Source organism: Leptonychotes weddellii, chromosome 4 (assembly GCF_054177405.1).
Source record: "Leptonychotes weddellii isolate Sample4059 chromosome 4, ASM5417740v2, whole genome shotgun sequence".
Lineage (NCBI taxonomy): Eukaryota > Metazoa > Chordata > Mammalia > Carnivora > Phocidae > Leptonychotes > Leptonychotes weddellii.
In genome coordinates this window covers 16,821,454-16,838,739 of record NC_138372.1, presented here as the reverse complement: position 1 = coordinate 16,838,739, position 17,286 = coordinate 16,821,454, and the positions used below count along the sequence as shown (strand labels likewise).

Sequence of the window (17,286 nt, the reverse complement as noted above, 5' to 3'; positions counted from 1 at the left end):
ATAATGTTAAAAATAACGTAATTACAAAATGGGCAAAGGATTTGACATCTCCAAAGACAGAGATGGCCAGTAAACACATGAGAAGATATTCAGCATCATTAGCCATCAGAGAAATCCAAATAAAGACCACAGTGAGATGCCCGTACCACCTCATACCCACTAAGATGGAAATAATTAAAAAAAACAAAACAAGGGGCGCCTGGGTGGCTCAGTCGTTAAGCGTCTGCCTTCGGCTCAGGTCATGATCTCAGGGTCCTGGGATCGAGCCCCGCATCGGGCTCCCTGCTCAGCGGGAAGCCTGCTTCTCCCTCTGACCCTCCCCCTCTCATGTGCTCGCTCTCTTTCTCATTCTCTCTCTCTCAAATAAATAAACAAAATCTTTAAAAAAAAAATTGATAAGGTGCCCATATCACCATTGTAATAGGAAGCTTAAATTTTTTCTAATCACTTGTAGTTCTAACATATTAGTGCATTTTAATTTATTATTTATTTATTTATTTTTAAGATTTTATTTATTTATTTGACAGAGAGAGAGAGAGACAGTGAGAGCAGGAACACAAGCAGGCGGAGTGAGAGAGGGAGAAGCAGGCTTCCTGCGAAGCAGGGAGCCCGATGTGGGACTCGATCCCAGAACTCTAGGATCATGACCTGAGCCGAAGGCCGACGCTCAACGACTGAGCCACCCAGGCGCCCTCATTTATTTATTTTTTAATTAAACTTTTGTTTGAGTGTAGTTGATAAACAATGTTACATTAGTTTCAGGCATATAACACAGTGATTCGCCAAGTTTGAACATTAAGCTGTGCTCACCTCATTAGTGCGTTTTTAAAATCAGAGCTTTATTGTAGCTAGGGAAGTAGATGGTAGAAGTACTAAGTACTTAGTAGAAGTACTAAGACAACGACACAGCACTGTAGGGTGGTAAGGGAATGGTGGTTGCTTTTATAGATCCTAAAAGACATTTTTATACTGGAGTGGCCATGTTGCTGTGAGCATTATTGATTTCTGGTGCTTTGAATCTCTTAGCCTCTTGGAGTGTGTTGCCAATAACTCTCGTTAATATTAAAATTTCAATATAGAGTGTTATACAGAGAAGCTTGAGCATTGCCACTGTGAGAGAGTCAAGTGAGGAACAAACACTGAAGGTGAAAAGGATTGGTAGAGCACGCCATCATTCATTCAGTCCTTCCTTTGTCAATAAATGGCGTGAGTGCTTGAGGAAAAAAAGATGGGCGAAATAGAACTCATCTGTCCGTGAAAGATTAACTGCTATGGAAACTGAATCCTGCTCCTGCTGTTAACAACTAAAACCCAGACTCTCATGAAGCAACTGGTTTTAGACATAAGATAGCTTGGTTTGGCATTTCCTCAGAAAGGAAAAACAAGGCGAGCCCTGCAGTTACCCGAGCTTCCTGCTGGGGGCAGTTTCCAGGCCACCGTTCAGGGAGAGGGGACCCAAACAAAGCCCAGCTTTCTGGGTTGGGGAGATAGAAATCAGAGTTCAGGGAGCCCAGAGAGGTTGGCAGGCGAGAATTCTACCACTGAACCACCCATGTGCCCAGAGAGGTTGGAATCTATAGGGGAGAACGCCACAGAGGAGGGACCTGCACAGATAAAGTTCAGGAATAGGAAGAAGGTTCTCCTCAAGTATTTGACTGACTGGTGATGACCATGACAGTGAGATACTACCATTCAACCACTAGAATGCCTAAAATGAATAAAACTTATCAAATAAGTGTTGGTCAGGATGTATAGCAATTGGAACAACCTACCACTACACATATCGATGTGGAAGAAACTTAAAAGCTTTGTGTGAAAAAAGACAGTCACAGAACGGTACATACTGTATGATTACAAATATATGACGTTCTAGAAAAGGCAACTGTTGGGACAGAAAGCAAAGCAGTGGTTGCTAGATGCCACGGTTGGGAGGGTATTGAAGGCGAAGAAACACAGGAAACCCTTTGGGATGATGGATGTATTTGTGTGTGAATTGTGATGGTATTTGACACAATTGTAAACATTCGCCAAAACTTAAAATTGTGCACTTAGAGCCAATGAATTATATTGTATGTCAATTATCTTGATAAGGATACATTTTTATAAAATTCAAACCTTCAGTAGCTCTGTAAGCAACATCAACAATGAACCCTTACAGGATTCTTATTACAGGCAGGGCAATATGCTTGGAAGTTAGGGTTGTAGCACTAGGTAAATCTCCGCCTCTACCCAGAAGATTGCTCAGTCTGTTCTGCAGATAGAACAGAACCCAATCAACATTGTTAACGAGAATGTGAAATGATCCCTACAAATGCTGTATTTTGCTGTTCCAGGTACTTAGAAGAACATGTAGTAGAGTTTTTCATCAAACAAATGGAACATATCACAGAACTTTGCTAAGATGGACAACTCGACACACAAAGACCAACACCCTGACAAAAAATATTCCAGCCATGCCAACAAATTACAGAAAGGTCTTGTGAATTTATTAACAGATATCTTTGAGGGGAGGAGAGAACTCTTTTTCTTTTTTTTTAAAGATTTTATTTATTTATTTGAAGAGAGAGACACAGCGAGAGAGGGAACACAAGCAGGGGGAGTGGCAGAGGGAGAAGCAGGCTTCCCGCCAAGCAGGGAGCCGGATGCAGGGCTCGATGCCAGGACCGTGGGATCATGACCTGAGCCCAAGGCAGACACTTAACGACTGAGCCACCCAGGCGCCCCGAGAACTCTTTTTTTTTTTTTTAAGATTTTACTTATTTATTTGAGAGAGAGAGAGAAAGAACATGAGCGAGGGGGAGGGGCCGAGAGAGAGGGAGAAGCAGGCTCCCCGCTGAGCAGGAAGCAGAACTTGGGGCTCCATCCCAGGACCCTGAGATCATGACCTGAGCTGAAGGCAGACGCTTTAACTGATTGAGCCACCCAGGCGTCCTGAGAACTCTTGACATATGTTCTTTTTGGCACGTAAGAACACATTTTAGAGGAATATTGTAAATTCTGCGTCATACCCACAAGGCCATCCTTAAGACATACCAGATAGATTGCTTTCAAAGGTGGCTCCTCACTGCTTCTTGGGTGATGACTGGGAAGAAACTGTGAAAAGAAAGGATGAGGAGGGAAGTAGGAGGAAGTCTATTCCCCACACTTGTTATTTCTAGGTATCTGGTAAAAATCTCAGTCCTCACACTTAAATGTGTAAAGACATCTTACTTTCTCGATTCCTAAAATTAATGCAAGCCCCCCACGCTGCTGGGTTGGTGGCAAGCTGAACTCCAGCCATTATGGGTACAGATCCTATGTCCTCTTTGTTTCAAGTTTTGGATCTTTCTCAGTAGAAAAAGGTGGTGTGATGGCTGCGTGGGGGAGGGGAAGGAGCACTAGGGTCATTGCTCATCCATCCACGCGGGGGAGAGCTCCACTGTCCCAGCCCACAGGCTCCCTTTGGTTTTGTTGGTATGTGCTAATTCTGGACCACACCTGGGGTTTCGGAATCCTTGCTGGGGCTGGAAACCTCATTCCAAGATCCTTGCTCCACCACTTTTTCTTTCTTTTGGGGTATTTCCCCCTCTTTGGTGCACTTCTAGAGTCCCTGCTACTCTCCAACTCAGAACCAGACCTTTCTTTCTTCCTCCCATCCTTCAATTTTGTGCTCTTTTTCTTTAATACTTCCAAAAATTGAAGCATTCAGAAAAAGTACACAAATCATACTTATACAGCTTAATCAATATTCACAATGAAAATACAACCGACAGAATCACTCTCTCAGACCAAGAAAATGGAATCGCAGCAGTATCCCAAAAGCCCTGTCTTGTCGCTACCCCTTCTCGGTGAAAGTAAATACTACAGCTATCCTGACTTCTAATATCATTAATCACTTTAGCCTGTTGAACTTTTTAAAAAAAAGATTTATTTATTTATTTTAGAGAGACAGAGACAGAGAGCACCTACACGGTGGGGAGGGAGGGACAGAGGGAGAGAGAATCCCAAGCCGACTCCCCATTGAGCTTGGAGCCCGTGGGGGTGGGGGTGAGCTTGATCTCATGACTCTGAGATCATGATCTGAGCCTAAATCAAAAGCCAGATGCTTAACCCACTGAGCCACGCAGGAGCCCCTACTCTGTTTTTGAACTTTAGATAAATTGGAATCATACAATATGAAGTTTTTTCTCTCAGCCTTTTTTCATTCATGTTTGAGAGATTTAACTTCATGTTTCATATATCAGTTAATAGTTCGTTTTTGTTGCTATTAAGTTTTTCTCTGTTTGAATACAGCGCAACTTATTTATCTATCCATTCTACTATTGAAGGACATTTGGGTTGTTTCCAGTTTGGGGCTACTATGAATAAAAGTTCTTCTAACTAGGTTCGTACATGTTTTGGGGACATACATGTAATGTATGTATGTCATCAATACCTCAGAGTAGAATCGATGGGTCCTAGGATGTGTTTATGATATGCCATTTTTCCAAAGTACTTTTGCCAATTTTACTTCTTTACAAGCAACGTATGAGAATTCCAGTTGCCCCACATCATCACTGGTATCTTTTGCACATAATGGTTTTAATTTGCATTGCTCTTTGATCAGTGAGATTGAGCAATTTTTCATATGTTGGTTGACCTTTAGAATATTCTCTTTGGAGGAGTGATTGTTCAAGTTTTTTGCCCTTAATTTTATTGGATTTTTCTTATTTTTTTTTTAAAGATTTCATTTATTTGACAGAGAGAGACACAGCGAGAGAGGGAACACAAGCAGGGGGAGTGGGAGAGGGAGAAGCAGGCTTCCTGCTGAGCAGGGAGCCCGATGCGGGGCTCAATCCCAGGACCCTGGGATCATGACCTGAGTCGAAGGCAGACGCTTAATGACTGAGCCACCCAGGCGCCCCAAGAGTTCTTTAAACCATTCTAGAAATGAGTCAATTTGTCAGCTACAGGGAGAGTAAATACTTTCTTTCAGTCTGTGACTTTCCTTTCCATTCTTAATGGTGTGCTAAGCAACAGAAGGTACTAATTTTAATATAGCCCAATTTATCCATCCTTTCCATTTTAGTGTATGTCTGTCCTATTTGAGAAATCTTTGCCTAGCCCCAAATAATTTCTTCTAGAAACTGCATTATTTTACCTTTCATGTCTAGAACTACAATTTGGTTGGAATTGTTTCTGTGTATGGAACAAGGTGGTTGTGCAAATTTGGTGTTTTCAGGATCTGTATCCAAGTGACCCAGCACCATTTATTGAAAGGCCATTCTTTTTCTACTATTCTGCAGATCTGCCTTTGTTATAAATCAAGTGTCCATGTATATGCAAGGCTACTTCTGGATTCTTTATTCAGCTCAAATACTACACTTTTTTTTTTCCCAAATACTACACTGTCTTAATTACTGTAACTTTATTTTTTTTAATATTTTATTTATTTATTTGAGAGAGAGAACGAGAGAGAGAGCATGAGAGGGGGGAGGGTCAGAGGGAGAAGCAGACTCCCTGCTGAGCAGGGAGCCCGATGTGGGACTTGATCCCGGGACGCCAGGATCATGACCTGAGCGGAAGGCAGTTGCTTAACCAACTGAGGCACCCAGGCACCCCTAATTACTGTAACTTTATAACAAGCCTTGAATCTACTAGCATAAATCTTTCAGCTTTGTACCTTATCTTGATGATTCTTGGCCCCATTGCATTTCCATATAAATTTTGGGATCAACTCATTAATGTCCTAAAGATAAAAATCCTTACTGTCATTTTGGCTTGGATTGCATTGATTCTAGCAATCAATTTAGGGATAATTCACATCTCTGCAATATTGAGCTCTCCTATCCATGTGCATTTCTTTTATTTAAATCTTAATTTTTCTCAAAAATGTTTTACAGATCTCTATGTAAAGATCATGTGTATCTTCTTTATGTCTGTCTGGGCATTTGATTTTTATGCTGTTATAAATGGTAATATTTTAATTTCCTTTTCTAATTGTATCCTAATATAGAAATAAAACAAATTGACTTTTGTATATTGACCTTGATTCTAGTGACCTTACTAAATTCAGTGATTACGCCTCATAGGTTGTTTATAGATTCTCCTCAAATTTTTCCACGTATAATCTTGTCATCTGTAGATAATGACAGCTTTATTTCTTCCTTTCTGATCCATACATTTTTATTTATTTTTCTTGACTCTTGTATTGGTTGGAGTCCTTTGGGACAGTATTGAGAAGAAGAGTGACGGCAGTCTCCTGGTTTATCTATCTCAGGAGAAAGCTTTTAATGTTTCACTATTCAGTATTGTGTTTGCTATAGGCTTTTTAGCATAGATAGCTTTTATCAGATTAAGGAAATTTGCTTCTCTTCCTAGTTGGCTAGGGTGTTTTTTTTTTATCCTAAAAAGACGTAAGATTTTATGAAATGCTTTCTGTATCTACTCAACAGATACTTCACCAAAAAAAGATATGCAGATGGGAAATAGCATATGAAGAGATGCTCAGCATCATTAGTCATTAGGAAATTACAAATGGAAACCACAATGAGATACTACTACACAGCCCATGGGATGGCTGAAATGAAGAAGCCTGCCATTGTTGATGAGGATGAGAAGGAATAGTAACTCTCATACACTAATAGTGGAGACGTACAAAGGCACAACTTTGGGAAAGAGTTTAGTAGTTTCTTTTTTTTTTTTAAAGATTTTATTTATTTATTTGACAGAGAGAGACACAGTGAGAGAGGGAACACAAGCAGGGGGAGTGGGAGAGGGAGAAGCAGGCTTCCCGCGGAGCAGGGAGCCTGACGTGGGGCTCGATGCCAGGACCGTGGGATCATGACCTGAGCCCAAGGCAGACGCTTAACGACTGAGCCACCCAGGCGCCCTGAGTTTAGTAGTTTCTTTAAAAGTTAAACATTTGAGGGCACCTGGGTGGCTCAGTCGGTTAAGCCTCTGCCTTTGGCTCAGGTCCCAAGTCCTGCGTCGGGCTTCCTACTCACTGGGGAGCCTGCTTCGCCTTCTGCTGCTCTCCTTGCTTGTGCACGCTCTCTCTCCCAAATAAATAAAATCTTAAAAAAACCCAAAAAAGTTAAACATTTGATCCAGCCATCCCACTCCTGAGTTTTACCCCAAGAGAAATGAAAATGTATGTCCACTCAGAAGACTTGTATTGGAATGTAAATAACAGCTTTTATTTGTAATATCCCCAAACTGGCAACAACTCAAATTTCCATCAGCAGTGGATTAATGATTGTCACATTTCTATACAATGAAATACTACTCAGCAATAAAATCAATGAAGCATTGGTACTTCAACAACATGGATGAATCTCAAAATAATTATGCTGAATGAAAGAAACCAGACAAAAAAGAATACATGCTACATGATTCCATTCTGCATCTACTGAGATGATCATATGGTTTCTCTTTTTCAGTTGATCAATATAGTGAATGACATTGACTTTTTTTTTTTTTAAAGATTTTTTTTTTTTTTTATTCATGAGAGACAGAGCGAGAGAGAAAGGCAGAGGGAGAAGCAGGCTCCCAAGGAGCAGGGAGCCCGATGCGGGACTCGATCCCAGGACCCTGAGATCATGACCCGAGCCAAAGGCAGATGCTTAACCATCTGAGCCACCCAGGCGCCCTGACATTGACTTTCAAACGTTAACCTATCTTTGCATTACTGAGATAAACTCCACTTGGTCATGATGTATTATTTTTTTTATATATTGTTAGATTTAATTTACTAAAATTTTTCTAAGAATTTCTGCATGTGTGTTTATGAGGGTTATTGATCTGTAGTGGTTCCTCCCACGCCCACCGTGACTCTGTCTCATTTTGGTATTAGGGTGATGCTGGCCTCCTGGAATGGATTGGGAAATGTCTTATCCTCTTCAGTCTTCTGGGATAGATTATAAAAAATTGATAGGTAGAGTGTTCTATAAATGTCAGTTAGGTCAAGTTAGGTAACAGTATTGTGCAAGTCATATATCTTTTTTTAAATTTTATTTTTAAGTAATCTCTACACCCAACTCGGGGCTCAAACTCACAGCCCCAAGGTCAAGAGTTGCATGCTCTGCTGACTGAGCTAGCCAGGCGCCCTTAAGTCTTTTGTATCTTTACTGATCTTCTATCTACTTATTTAAATTATTGAGGGAGGAACTTTTAAATCTGACTATAATTGTGGAATATTCTATTTCTTCTTGTAGTACTGTCAGTTTTTACTTCATGTATTTTGTATTTCTTGTTATTGGGTGTATCAGCATTTAGGCTTGTTATATTCTCTTGAAGAATTGACCCCTACCTGATTATGAAATGACCCTCTTTATTGCAGGTAATATTTTTTACTCTGAAATCTGCTTTGCCTGATATTAATATCTAGCTTTCTTCTGATTAGTGTTAACATAGTGTATCTTTTCCCATTCTTTTATTTTTAACCTATTTCTGGGATTATATTTAAAGTATATACATATATATATTTTAAGATTTTATTTATTTTATTTTTTTAAGATTTTATTTATTAATTTGACAGAGACAGAGATAGTGAGAGCAGGAACACAAGCAGGGGGGAGTGGGAGAGGGAGAAACAGGCTTCCAGCTGATCAGGGAGCCTGATGTGGGACTTGATCCCAGGACCCTGGGATCATGACCTGAGCCAAAGGCTTAATGACTAAGCCACCCAGGCGCCCAAGATTTTATTTCTTTTAGAGAGAGAGGGCGTGCGAGTGGGGAGAGGAGCAGAGGGGGAGGGACAAGCAGACTCTGCACTGAGTGCAGAGCCTGATGCTGGGCTTGACCCTAGGACCCTGAGATCATGACCTGAGCCAAAATCAAGAGTCAGACCCTTAACCAGCTGAGCCACCCAGGCGCCCCTAAAGTATATTTCTTGTAGGCAGCATATAGTTAGGTCTTTCTTTCTTATCCCTTTGACCATCTGTCTTTTGATTGGGATTTTTTTTTTAATTTAATGTGAATATTGGTGTGTAGGTTTAAGTTTACCATCTTGCGGTTTGTTTGCTATTTGTCCCATCTGTTCCATTTTTACTTTTTCTGTCATCTTTTGCATTGAGTTTTTTTTTTTGGTTTCTATTTTCTATTGTTTGTTTTTATTTCTATTTTATCCCCTTTGTTGGCGCCTGGCTTGCTTAGTCGGTGGAGCCTGCAACTCTTAATCTCGGGGTTGTGAGTTTGAGCCCCATGTTGGGTGTAGAGATTACTCTAAAAAAATAAAATCTTTAAAAAAAAAAAAGAGTAACTTTTTCCGGTGTTTTCTTAGTGGCTGCTTTAGAGCAAAGAGTTGGCAAACTTTGGCCTTTGGCCGAATCTCACCCGCTGCCTGTTTTTATAAATTAAATTTTGGTTTTGATTGATTGTTTATCTTCTCATTATGAATTGCATTTTTTCGTCTTTGCGTGCCTATCAATTCTTACTTGAACACCATATATTTTTCCTTTTATTTGTTGGGTGCTGGATCCTTTTGTAGTCCTGCAAATTCTTGTGCTTTTTTTTCTGCAGTTAAGTTACTTGGAAACAGGTGCATTTTTTCAAGTCTGGCTGTTAAGTGTTATTAGCTGGAACCCGGCAGCAGCATTTAGTCTAGGGGTAATTTTGCTCTATTTGTGAGGTAAAACTGTCTGCATACTCTATGTTCTAGGAATTATAAAGCTTTCCATTCTGATTCGTGGGAATAGGGGCTATTCCTGTACCTGTGTTCAGGTGTTATTGTTCACTTAATTCTTTCGGTTGATTTTTTCCCCAACCTTGGGTAGTGTTGTCATGTGCATATCCGGATCAATACTTAGGAAACTACCTGAGGGGAACCCCGGGCAGGTCTCCAGAACTCTTTCTCTGTGTTGCTCTCTTCTCTGGTTCTCGGCTTTGTGAACTCGAGAACGCTGGTCTTTCTGGGCTTCCCGATTCATTTCCTCAACTCAAGCGGACTGCCTGGATTCCTCCTTCCTGGGCTGTGGCCTGGAAACTTCTCCAGGCCGTAAGCTGGGGGCCATCTTACTGCTGACCCATTTGCTTCCCATTTCTCATGGATCCCCATCCTTTGTTGCTTGATGTCCAGTGCCCGGAAAACCATTGTTTCATATATTTTGTCCATGTTTAACTTCTATTTCCACAGCTAGGAGGGCAAATCCAGTCCCATTTTGGTTGGAAATGAAAGTTCAATTATCCAGAGTGGTTTTTTAAAAATCTTATTTTTCTGGTTGTCTTCCTCAAGAGGGTTGCTTTTCTGCAGGTGGCTTCCCTCCACTTGTGCTCTCTGGCTCTAACTCTCTGTCAAATAAATAAATAAAATCTTAAAAAAAAAAACAAACTTTAAGGGGTGCCTGGCTGGCTCAGTTGGTGGAGCATGAGACTCTTGATCTTGGGGTTGTGAGTTCAAGCCCCGGGTTGTGTGTGGCGATTAGTTAAAAATAAAGTCTTGAAAAAATAACAAAATGAAACTTTAAAGTGCTCTTTGTTTGCTACATTTGTCAGTTCTCTGGGCTAATTTTTATTTTGTTTTTGTTGTGTAGGTTTTACTGCTGCATATCCAACACAATCCTCCATCCCTTTTAAAAGCCAGACTGCAACAATTCCGGAATCAGAGAAAAAGGGATTCAATAGTCAAGCGAAGAGATTTTATTATAAAAAGGTAATGACATCATCTTAGAGACTCTTAGTCTGGGTTTGAGGCTCCGGGGACAGGCGCACCAGTTGGGCTGGTGCAGTTGCCCCTATGACCAGTAGAGGGCAGTGTCACCCAAGGAGCCACAGCCTCCTCGCGAATCCTGTGCTTTGAGTTATAAGAATGAGTTGGGGAGGTATTAGATTCAGGGAGAACAACAGTGCTGGACTTCCGGTGCCACATTGAACCCCCAAAAAAGTTTTAAGAAGAAATGTATTTTGAAATTTCTTATAAAAATATAAAATTCAAAAATTGCAGGTGTATGAAGTAAAAGGTAAAAATTCTTTTCTCTCCCTCTCCCTCAGCTTCACTCCTTCTGACAGGAGAGGAAATAACGAGGTTTTTCTTCAAATAACATACTAGTAAAAATAAAAGAGTCAAATAAATTTAAAATTACCTTTGTGATGAAGGCCCCCCTCTTTTTAAAAACTTCCTTTAACAGTGTATTATTACTGTTCCTGTTTTTCCTCCATCCTCACCCTCTTCCCCACATATTTCTATGTCCCTTTTCCTCTTTGATCTGGAAAATTCTGCTTGGCTCCTGGTACTCAGGCAGCTTGGGATTTCATTGGCTAAAGGCCCAAGGGTCTAACCTTCTCCTCTTTCACCAGCAGGGGGCTGAAGCACCTCACAGACGTCCATAGAATCTTTAAAATTCTTCATTCCTTCATTCATTTAACCAAGATCTTTAGAATAACATTTTTTTGAAGGAGTCATCATCTTCAGCAACCTTTTGCTGCATTCTGAAAATGTTTTTGATCTCATAACCTTGCCAAGATGGCGGAGCGGGAAGGAGGAGATGTAGATTTTGAAGGCAAGTGAGTCAGGAAGGACTTGCTCAGCAAGCCCCTTTGCCCCTAGGCCTGTTCCTGCTTTGTAAACAAGAATGCTGAACGAGAGAATGTTTAAGTTCCTTTTACTTCTAACATTTTAGGCTTCTAAGAAAGCAAATAATAAAGAATATAGTATGTGTATATGCCCATGTGCACACACACGCACACACACACTTTTAATTACTTGACAGTTTTTCCCAAAAATGATAAATAAGGTATTTGCTCAGGAGTTTTCTCTCTTCTCCCTCTAGTTTCTGTGTGTTTTAACTGTCCCTCTGTCTGTCTGTCTCTTCTGTTTGGTGTCTCATTTGTCAAGCCAGTGATAATATATTTTCCATCTCTGGAACACTGGCAATTCCAATAAAAATAATAGCAGCCACCATTTACTGATGCCTTCTATGTGTGCAGTCATTTTTAGACCATATCTCTAATCCTCAGAACAATGCTGAAAGGAAGGGTTTATTATCTTAACTTAATAGGAGAGGAAATTGAGGCTTAGGAAAGTTAAATGACCCACCCAAGGTCATGCAGCACAGGGCTTGGTACATAAGAGGCCCTACATAAATATTTGCTGAATCAACATGCAAAGAATTAGACCTCAAACCCAGGTCTAGCTCACTCCAAAGCCTCATGTTCTTTCCACACACTACCACACCCCTTTTTGTAGCCTGTGAAGCCACACATTTCATTTATGAAAGTCAGCACGTATGTTTCTGAATAGACCTTAGCAAAACAGCTCAAGCTCAAGAGAGGGAAAGATGTCAAGCAATGAGCGTAGGCACCATCCTACATGATCTAGTTCTGAAGACTCAAATCCAGAAACAGAATGGGCCCGTGTTTCGAGGTAGCTTTCCAGCTACTACTGCTCTTCAGAAAAGTTTCTGCTGAAGGAACCAAGGTGGCAGCCCGCCAGAGCTACAGGCAGCATCAAATATAGAAAAAAAATCGTTCAGGGGCGCCTGGGTGGCTCAGTCGTTAAGCATCTGCCTTCGGCTCAGGTCATGATCCCAGGGTCCTGGGATCGAGCCCCGCATCAGGCTCTCTGTTCAAAAGGGAGCCTGCTTCTCCCTCTCCCACTCTGCCAGCTTGTGTTCCCTCTCTCACTGTCTCTCTCTGTCAAATAAATAAATAAAATCTTTAAAAAAAAAAAAAAATCGTTCAGAAATTCGATTCGCACTTTCCAAATGGAGCCATGTTGGTTTGACAATGTGGAAACTGTAAGTACTTGAAAGCCTTCTGTAAATAAGTATGTAAATAATTTTGTGGCAAGAGCATGGGATCCGTAAATCAGGTTCCCTGCGTTCTGCCCCCTTAAAGAGCTCTGTGCCTTTAGACGGGTCACTTGGCTTTTCTTTTTTTTTTTTTAAGATTTTATTTATTTATTTGGCAGAGAGAGACAGAGCGAGAGAGGGAACACAAGCAGGGGGATTGGGAGAGGGAGAAGCAGGCTTTCCGCCGAGCAGGGAGCCCGATGTGGGGCTCGATCCCAGGACCCTGGGAGCATGACCTGAGCCGAAGGCTGACACTTAACGACTGAGCCACGCAGGCGCCCCATCACTTGGCTTTTCTGAGCTTCAGTTTCCTCATCTGAAACATAAGGAAGATTTGGGCTATATAATTTTTTTAGGTTCTTGAAGCTATAAAAGGAGAAAAAAAATGTTCTCGTCCCATGCTCATTATTCTCATTTTTCTTGAGGGAAGTGGACATTGAGAAGTTAAAGATGTTGTTTAACATCACCCAATAATTTAGTGAGGGAGGCAATACAAATTAAAAACAGATTTTAAAACTCTGGTGTTTCACCACCCTTCTTAGAATATTAATCGTCCATACCCTGTGCTTGAGCTCATAATTTGGTTGTATCCTCATATTAGTTCTGTGACCCATTTAACATCTTTAACACAGAGAATTGGTGTCTTGGAAAATGTGCATTTACCTTATTGGTCTAACCTGTTGGGAAACACTGCCCGGCTCACGTGCCCCATACAACCCTGAGTCCTGGGTACAAAGAATCCTTCACAGAGCTCGGCATCTTGACTGGCACTTTGCGCTGCTAGAAATGAAGTCTGCTTCCCTGCACGATTTATGATTATTTACAGATGTGCTGGTGACTCCGTGTGCATGAAGAGACATGCCTCATCTGGGACAGAACAGAGCCCAGGAGCCTGATGGACATTTTCTTCCTCCACCGCCCTGTTTCAATTCCTCTCTGGATGGTGGTCACTGCTTTCCAAGCCATGTAACACTAATAACGTCTTCGCATCATGTTAAGAGCAAGGATGTTATAACAGGCCCTTGCCGGGGATTACCGTTCCACGACTCTAAACCTGACTTATCCCTTCCAGGCTCAAATGAATGAATGCTGGTGGCATAGGGCACTGCATTCTCTGGGTGGGTACAGCTTAAAAATACGTGTTAATTTTATATGTAGCTTGAGAGTAAATCCACCAACAAATGGTAAGCAGGCCCATGTTTAATTTGTGATGAAATAAAATTAATACTGTTTCACTCACTAACTTGACAAGGCACTGAACCAGGGATATTTTACACGTCAAGGAGATTTAAGTGAAAGGAAGTTCAGTTTGCAGGGGCCACCATGTTCAAGGGGATAATTAGCCCAAGTGTGCACTCAGCTGCGTGTTTGAACCACAATGGGCTGTGCCTGACCTCTCTGCTCCGCAAGCCTGACTTCACCCTGTGGGTCACCAGCACGCCTTCCTAAGGAGTCTGCAGTCCCTGTTCCTGGAAATAAACACTTGGCTGGCGCTGACAGCGTGCCAGGCACCCCTCGAAGACTTTTGCATTTATTAACTCATATAATCCCCATAATAACCCTGTGAGCGGAGTCTCATCATCGTCCCTGCTTTTCACATAATGAGCCAGAGACGCAAAGAGGGTTGAGGGACTTGCACAGCCAGGGTCAGGCAGAGCCTGCCGGACGCAGGCGGCAGCTCCTGGTTCCAGACACTGTTCCCCGCGTCTCCTGGGGACGGAAGCAGGGACACCCTCCTCTGTGCTCTGACAGCCACTCTCGTGCCCCCGGCCACCTTCTGCTTGGCCTGATGGTAGTGGGTGTGCACGGTCGGGACCCTCCATCCCATTCCTGGAACATGTGAGCTGCTAACAGGTCGTGCTTCACCCTTGCACCTTAGCCTGGGCTCTGGTCCGCCGTGGCCTTCCGTGTATGTTTGTTGAGTTGAGTTCTTGCTGATATGCCACTCAGGGGACTTCAAGGGGCTGCTAATAAGCTGACATCAGATTTGAGCAAGAGGAGGGCTCTGAAAAAGAGAAGCAGGTGTGCTCTCGGGGACAATACCCACCGTAACCAATGCTTCAAAAATGCGGGTTTGACTTCTCTTGTCTGTGTTTCCAGCCCAGCCCTCTGGGCCAGCTGTGGGCAAACAGCTGGTGCCCGTTTTCATCTGTCAGGTGGCCAGTGTCCCGCTGCCCTGGCTCCCCCAAACTTATCTGAGCAACGAAGAAACAATCTCTTCAAGAGACCTCATCCCGTTTTCCTGCTTGCTCCCTTCGGGCTCCCAGGGACCTTTCATTGCTGACATCCTCCCCCATCCTGAACAAAACAGTGGTGTTTTCTCATGTGGAGTATGCTCGCTGCCTCTCTCCCTTTTCAGCCGTGACCAGAGGTGCGGAAACTTTGATGCCAGACAGAAATAGATGTGGGGTGACGCAGGGAGGGAGAGAAGGCAAGAAGGGGGAAGGGCGTCTTATAAGGGGCACATCTCAGAGTCAGAGACAGTTTGAACCAGAAGGGCCTCAGCGACCTGGAATCCCCGGGCTCCGCAGAAGGGCCCTTTCTGTGACAGTGTCTCATGCTGAAGGCCACTGGTGGGCCAGGTAAAGACTGCTCGAAGCTGCTGCCAACTCCAGCCCCCTTTCCCGGGCTCCCTGGTGGACAACAGGAATGTGGTCTGAACACCACAGACCTTGACACCCCCACGCGCCTCCCTGCAGGTTCACAGATGAGGGGCCTGAGGTCTGGGGAGGGGACGTGCCCTGGGGGCAGATGCCAGGTCTCCCACCGTGTAGTCCTCATCACTTTGGCCACGTCAACCTGAGTAAAAGCTTTCTGACTTCAATGAGGTCAACAGGGTCGATGGACACATTGTCCTGAGACCTTAAGACTAGAGGCATTTGTAAGAAGAAATTGTTCCCTCAAGAGCCCTAAGTCCCTATGTGGTTTTACCAGTGGATTAACCACAGCACAAGCCTCTGCTTCCATCTCAGACATGTCCGCCTTCCGTTAGATACTTCTAAGCCCTTCAGCAGACCCCCAGTTGTCATTCATCTTGTGCACTCCTGAGAAATGCCAGCTCACCAGCCCCCAAAAGAAACCAAAGCAAGGTGGAATATCTTTGAAGAGTCAAAAGGCAGCTCTAGTGGGGTCTTTAGCCAACGATCCAAAAGAGACTACATTTCCCAAGCCAAGAAACAGTTTGACAAACCATTGATTTGAGAGTATTAATTGGACAGAATTTCTGAAATCAGGACTAGAAAAGTCAGGCTATGTACCTGGCTCCAAGCCGGTGGACTCCAAGCTTCCTATAACCTATGGACATATCTGGCGGGAGGAGATACATGCCCTGCTCCCTGTTGCCTCCTCCTCATTACCTGTCTAACCTATACCAGGATCAAGTGAACATAGACCTTTGTCCCACCCTTGGCACCTGCAGGGGCTGCCATTTGGGATTCTAATCCTTCAAAAGGGCTCTCAAAGTGCATTTCAACCAAATGTCACCCAGATGCATATTGGGTTGAGGGGTGGGAGCACATCAGCCAGTCCTCCCTTGGTCAGTCCCAGTCTCAAGGTCTTTAACCCCCATGGGAAGGTTTGGCTCCGTTGCGGGCAATGCCAAGAGTAGCAGCCACACACTGGCACTGTGTTTCGATTCATTTAATCCTCACACAGTGGGGAAGGCCCGGGAGACAACAGTATGGCATCCACATCATCCTCTGGGCACTGGGCAGGCGGGCTGTAGAGCTCAGTTAAATCGTTCTTTTCTCTTCTCCCTCCCCACACCCATTTTTGCTTTGTTGGTTTATTTGGTTTTTGCCCTCTGGGGTGGTCTTGGCCAAGAAACCAAGGGTGGCTAAGTGCACCCCAGTTGCAATTACCTGGGTTCTTCTTCCTGGGATCTGCACTGAGAGGCCTAAACTCACCAAGTCACAAAAGGTTAGTCATCAGAACTGTTATCCCAGAGGTGAAAGGTCTGGATTTTTATTGCCTCCCAGCCAGCCATTCACCAGCCCGTCCAGCAGTCGCAGGAGAAGGCCTGAAGGCTCTGCAGTTGGAGGTTTCCCTCCGAGGAGCTTAGAAACCTACCTGCGTGTTGTGTGAAGGTAGTGGTGTGCTGGTAAACCAGGTCTCCCCTCCACAAAGGAAAGTTCTGATTTATAGCGTTTGCCAATTTCTGGGGTGTAAATACTCCCACCTTGCTTTCAAGCTACCACCAGCAAAATCTCTGACATTCTAACAGTCACCCTCTCAAGCTGCCATCCATGGGCCAGCTCTGACATACTGCTGCCTGGACATCTCTTCTCAACAGGCAGCCCTCTCTCCCTCCAGGCTAAGAGGTGCCAGCCCTCTTCGTATTCAGCCTGGACTCAAACCAGTTTGCAACACAGCAGAATTAAAACGTGATCAAGGTCCAGTGGGGTTGCTGGATTTAGCAAATAAGAACACAGGACTTCTAGTTAATTTAGAATTTCAGATAAATGACAAACAACTCTTTTAGTATAAGTATGTCCCAAATATTGCATGGGACATACTTACACTAAAATAGCTTTTCAAATTT

The 17,286-nt window shown here is 43.1% G+C and overlaps 1 protein-coding gene across 2 annotated transcripts in view; it reads left to right on the top strand.

Moving 5' to 3' along the window:
* Window positions 1-17,286, top strand: part of STPG1 (sperm tail PG-rich repeat containing 1) — a 50,435-nt gene that overhangs the window by 3,365 nt on the left and 29,784 nt on the right. For both annotated transcript variants that reach the window (XM_081817756.1, XM_006744711.3), the window contains exons 2-3: window positions 2,334-2,474; window positions 10,491-10,609. In XM_081817756.1, coding sequence (XP_081673882.1) covers window positions 2,402-2,474; window positions 10,491-10,609 — 192 coding nt within the window. In that variant the 5' untranslated portion in view covers window positions 2,334-2,401. The remainder of the gene's footprint in view (window positions 1-2,333; window positions 2,475-10,490; window positions 10,610-17,286) is intronic.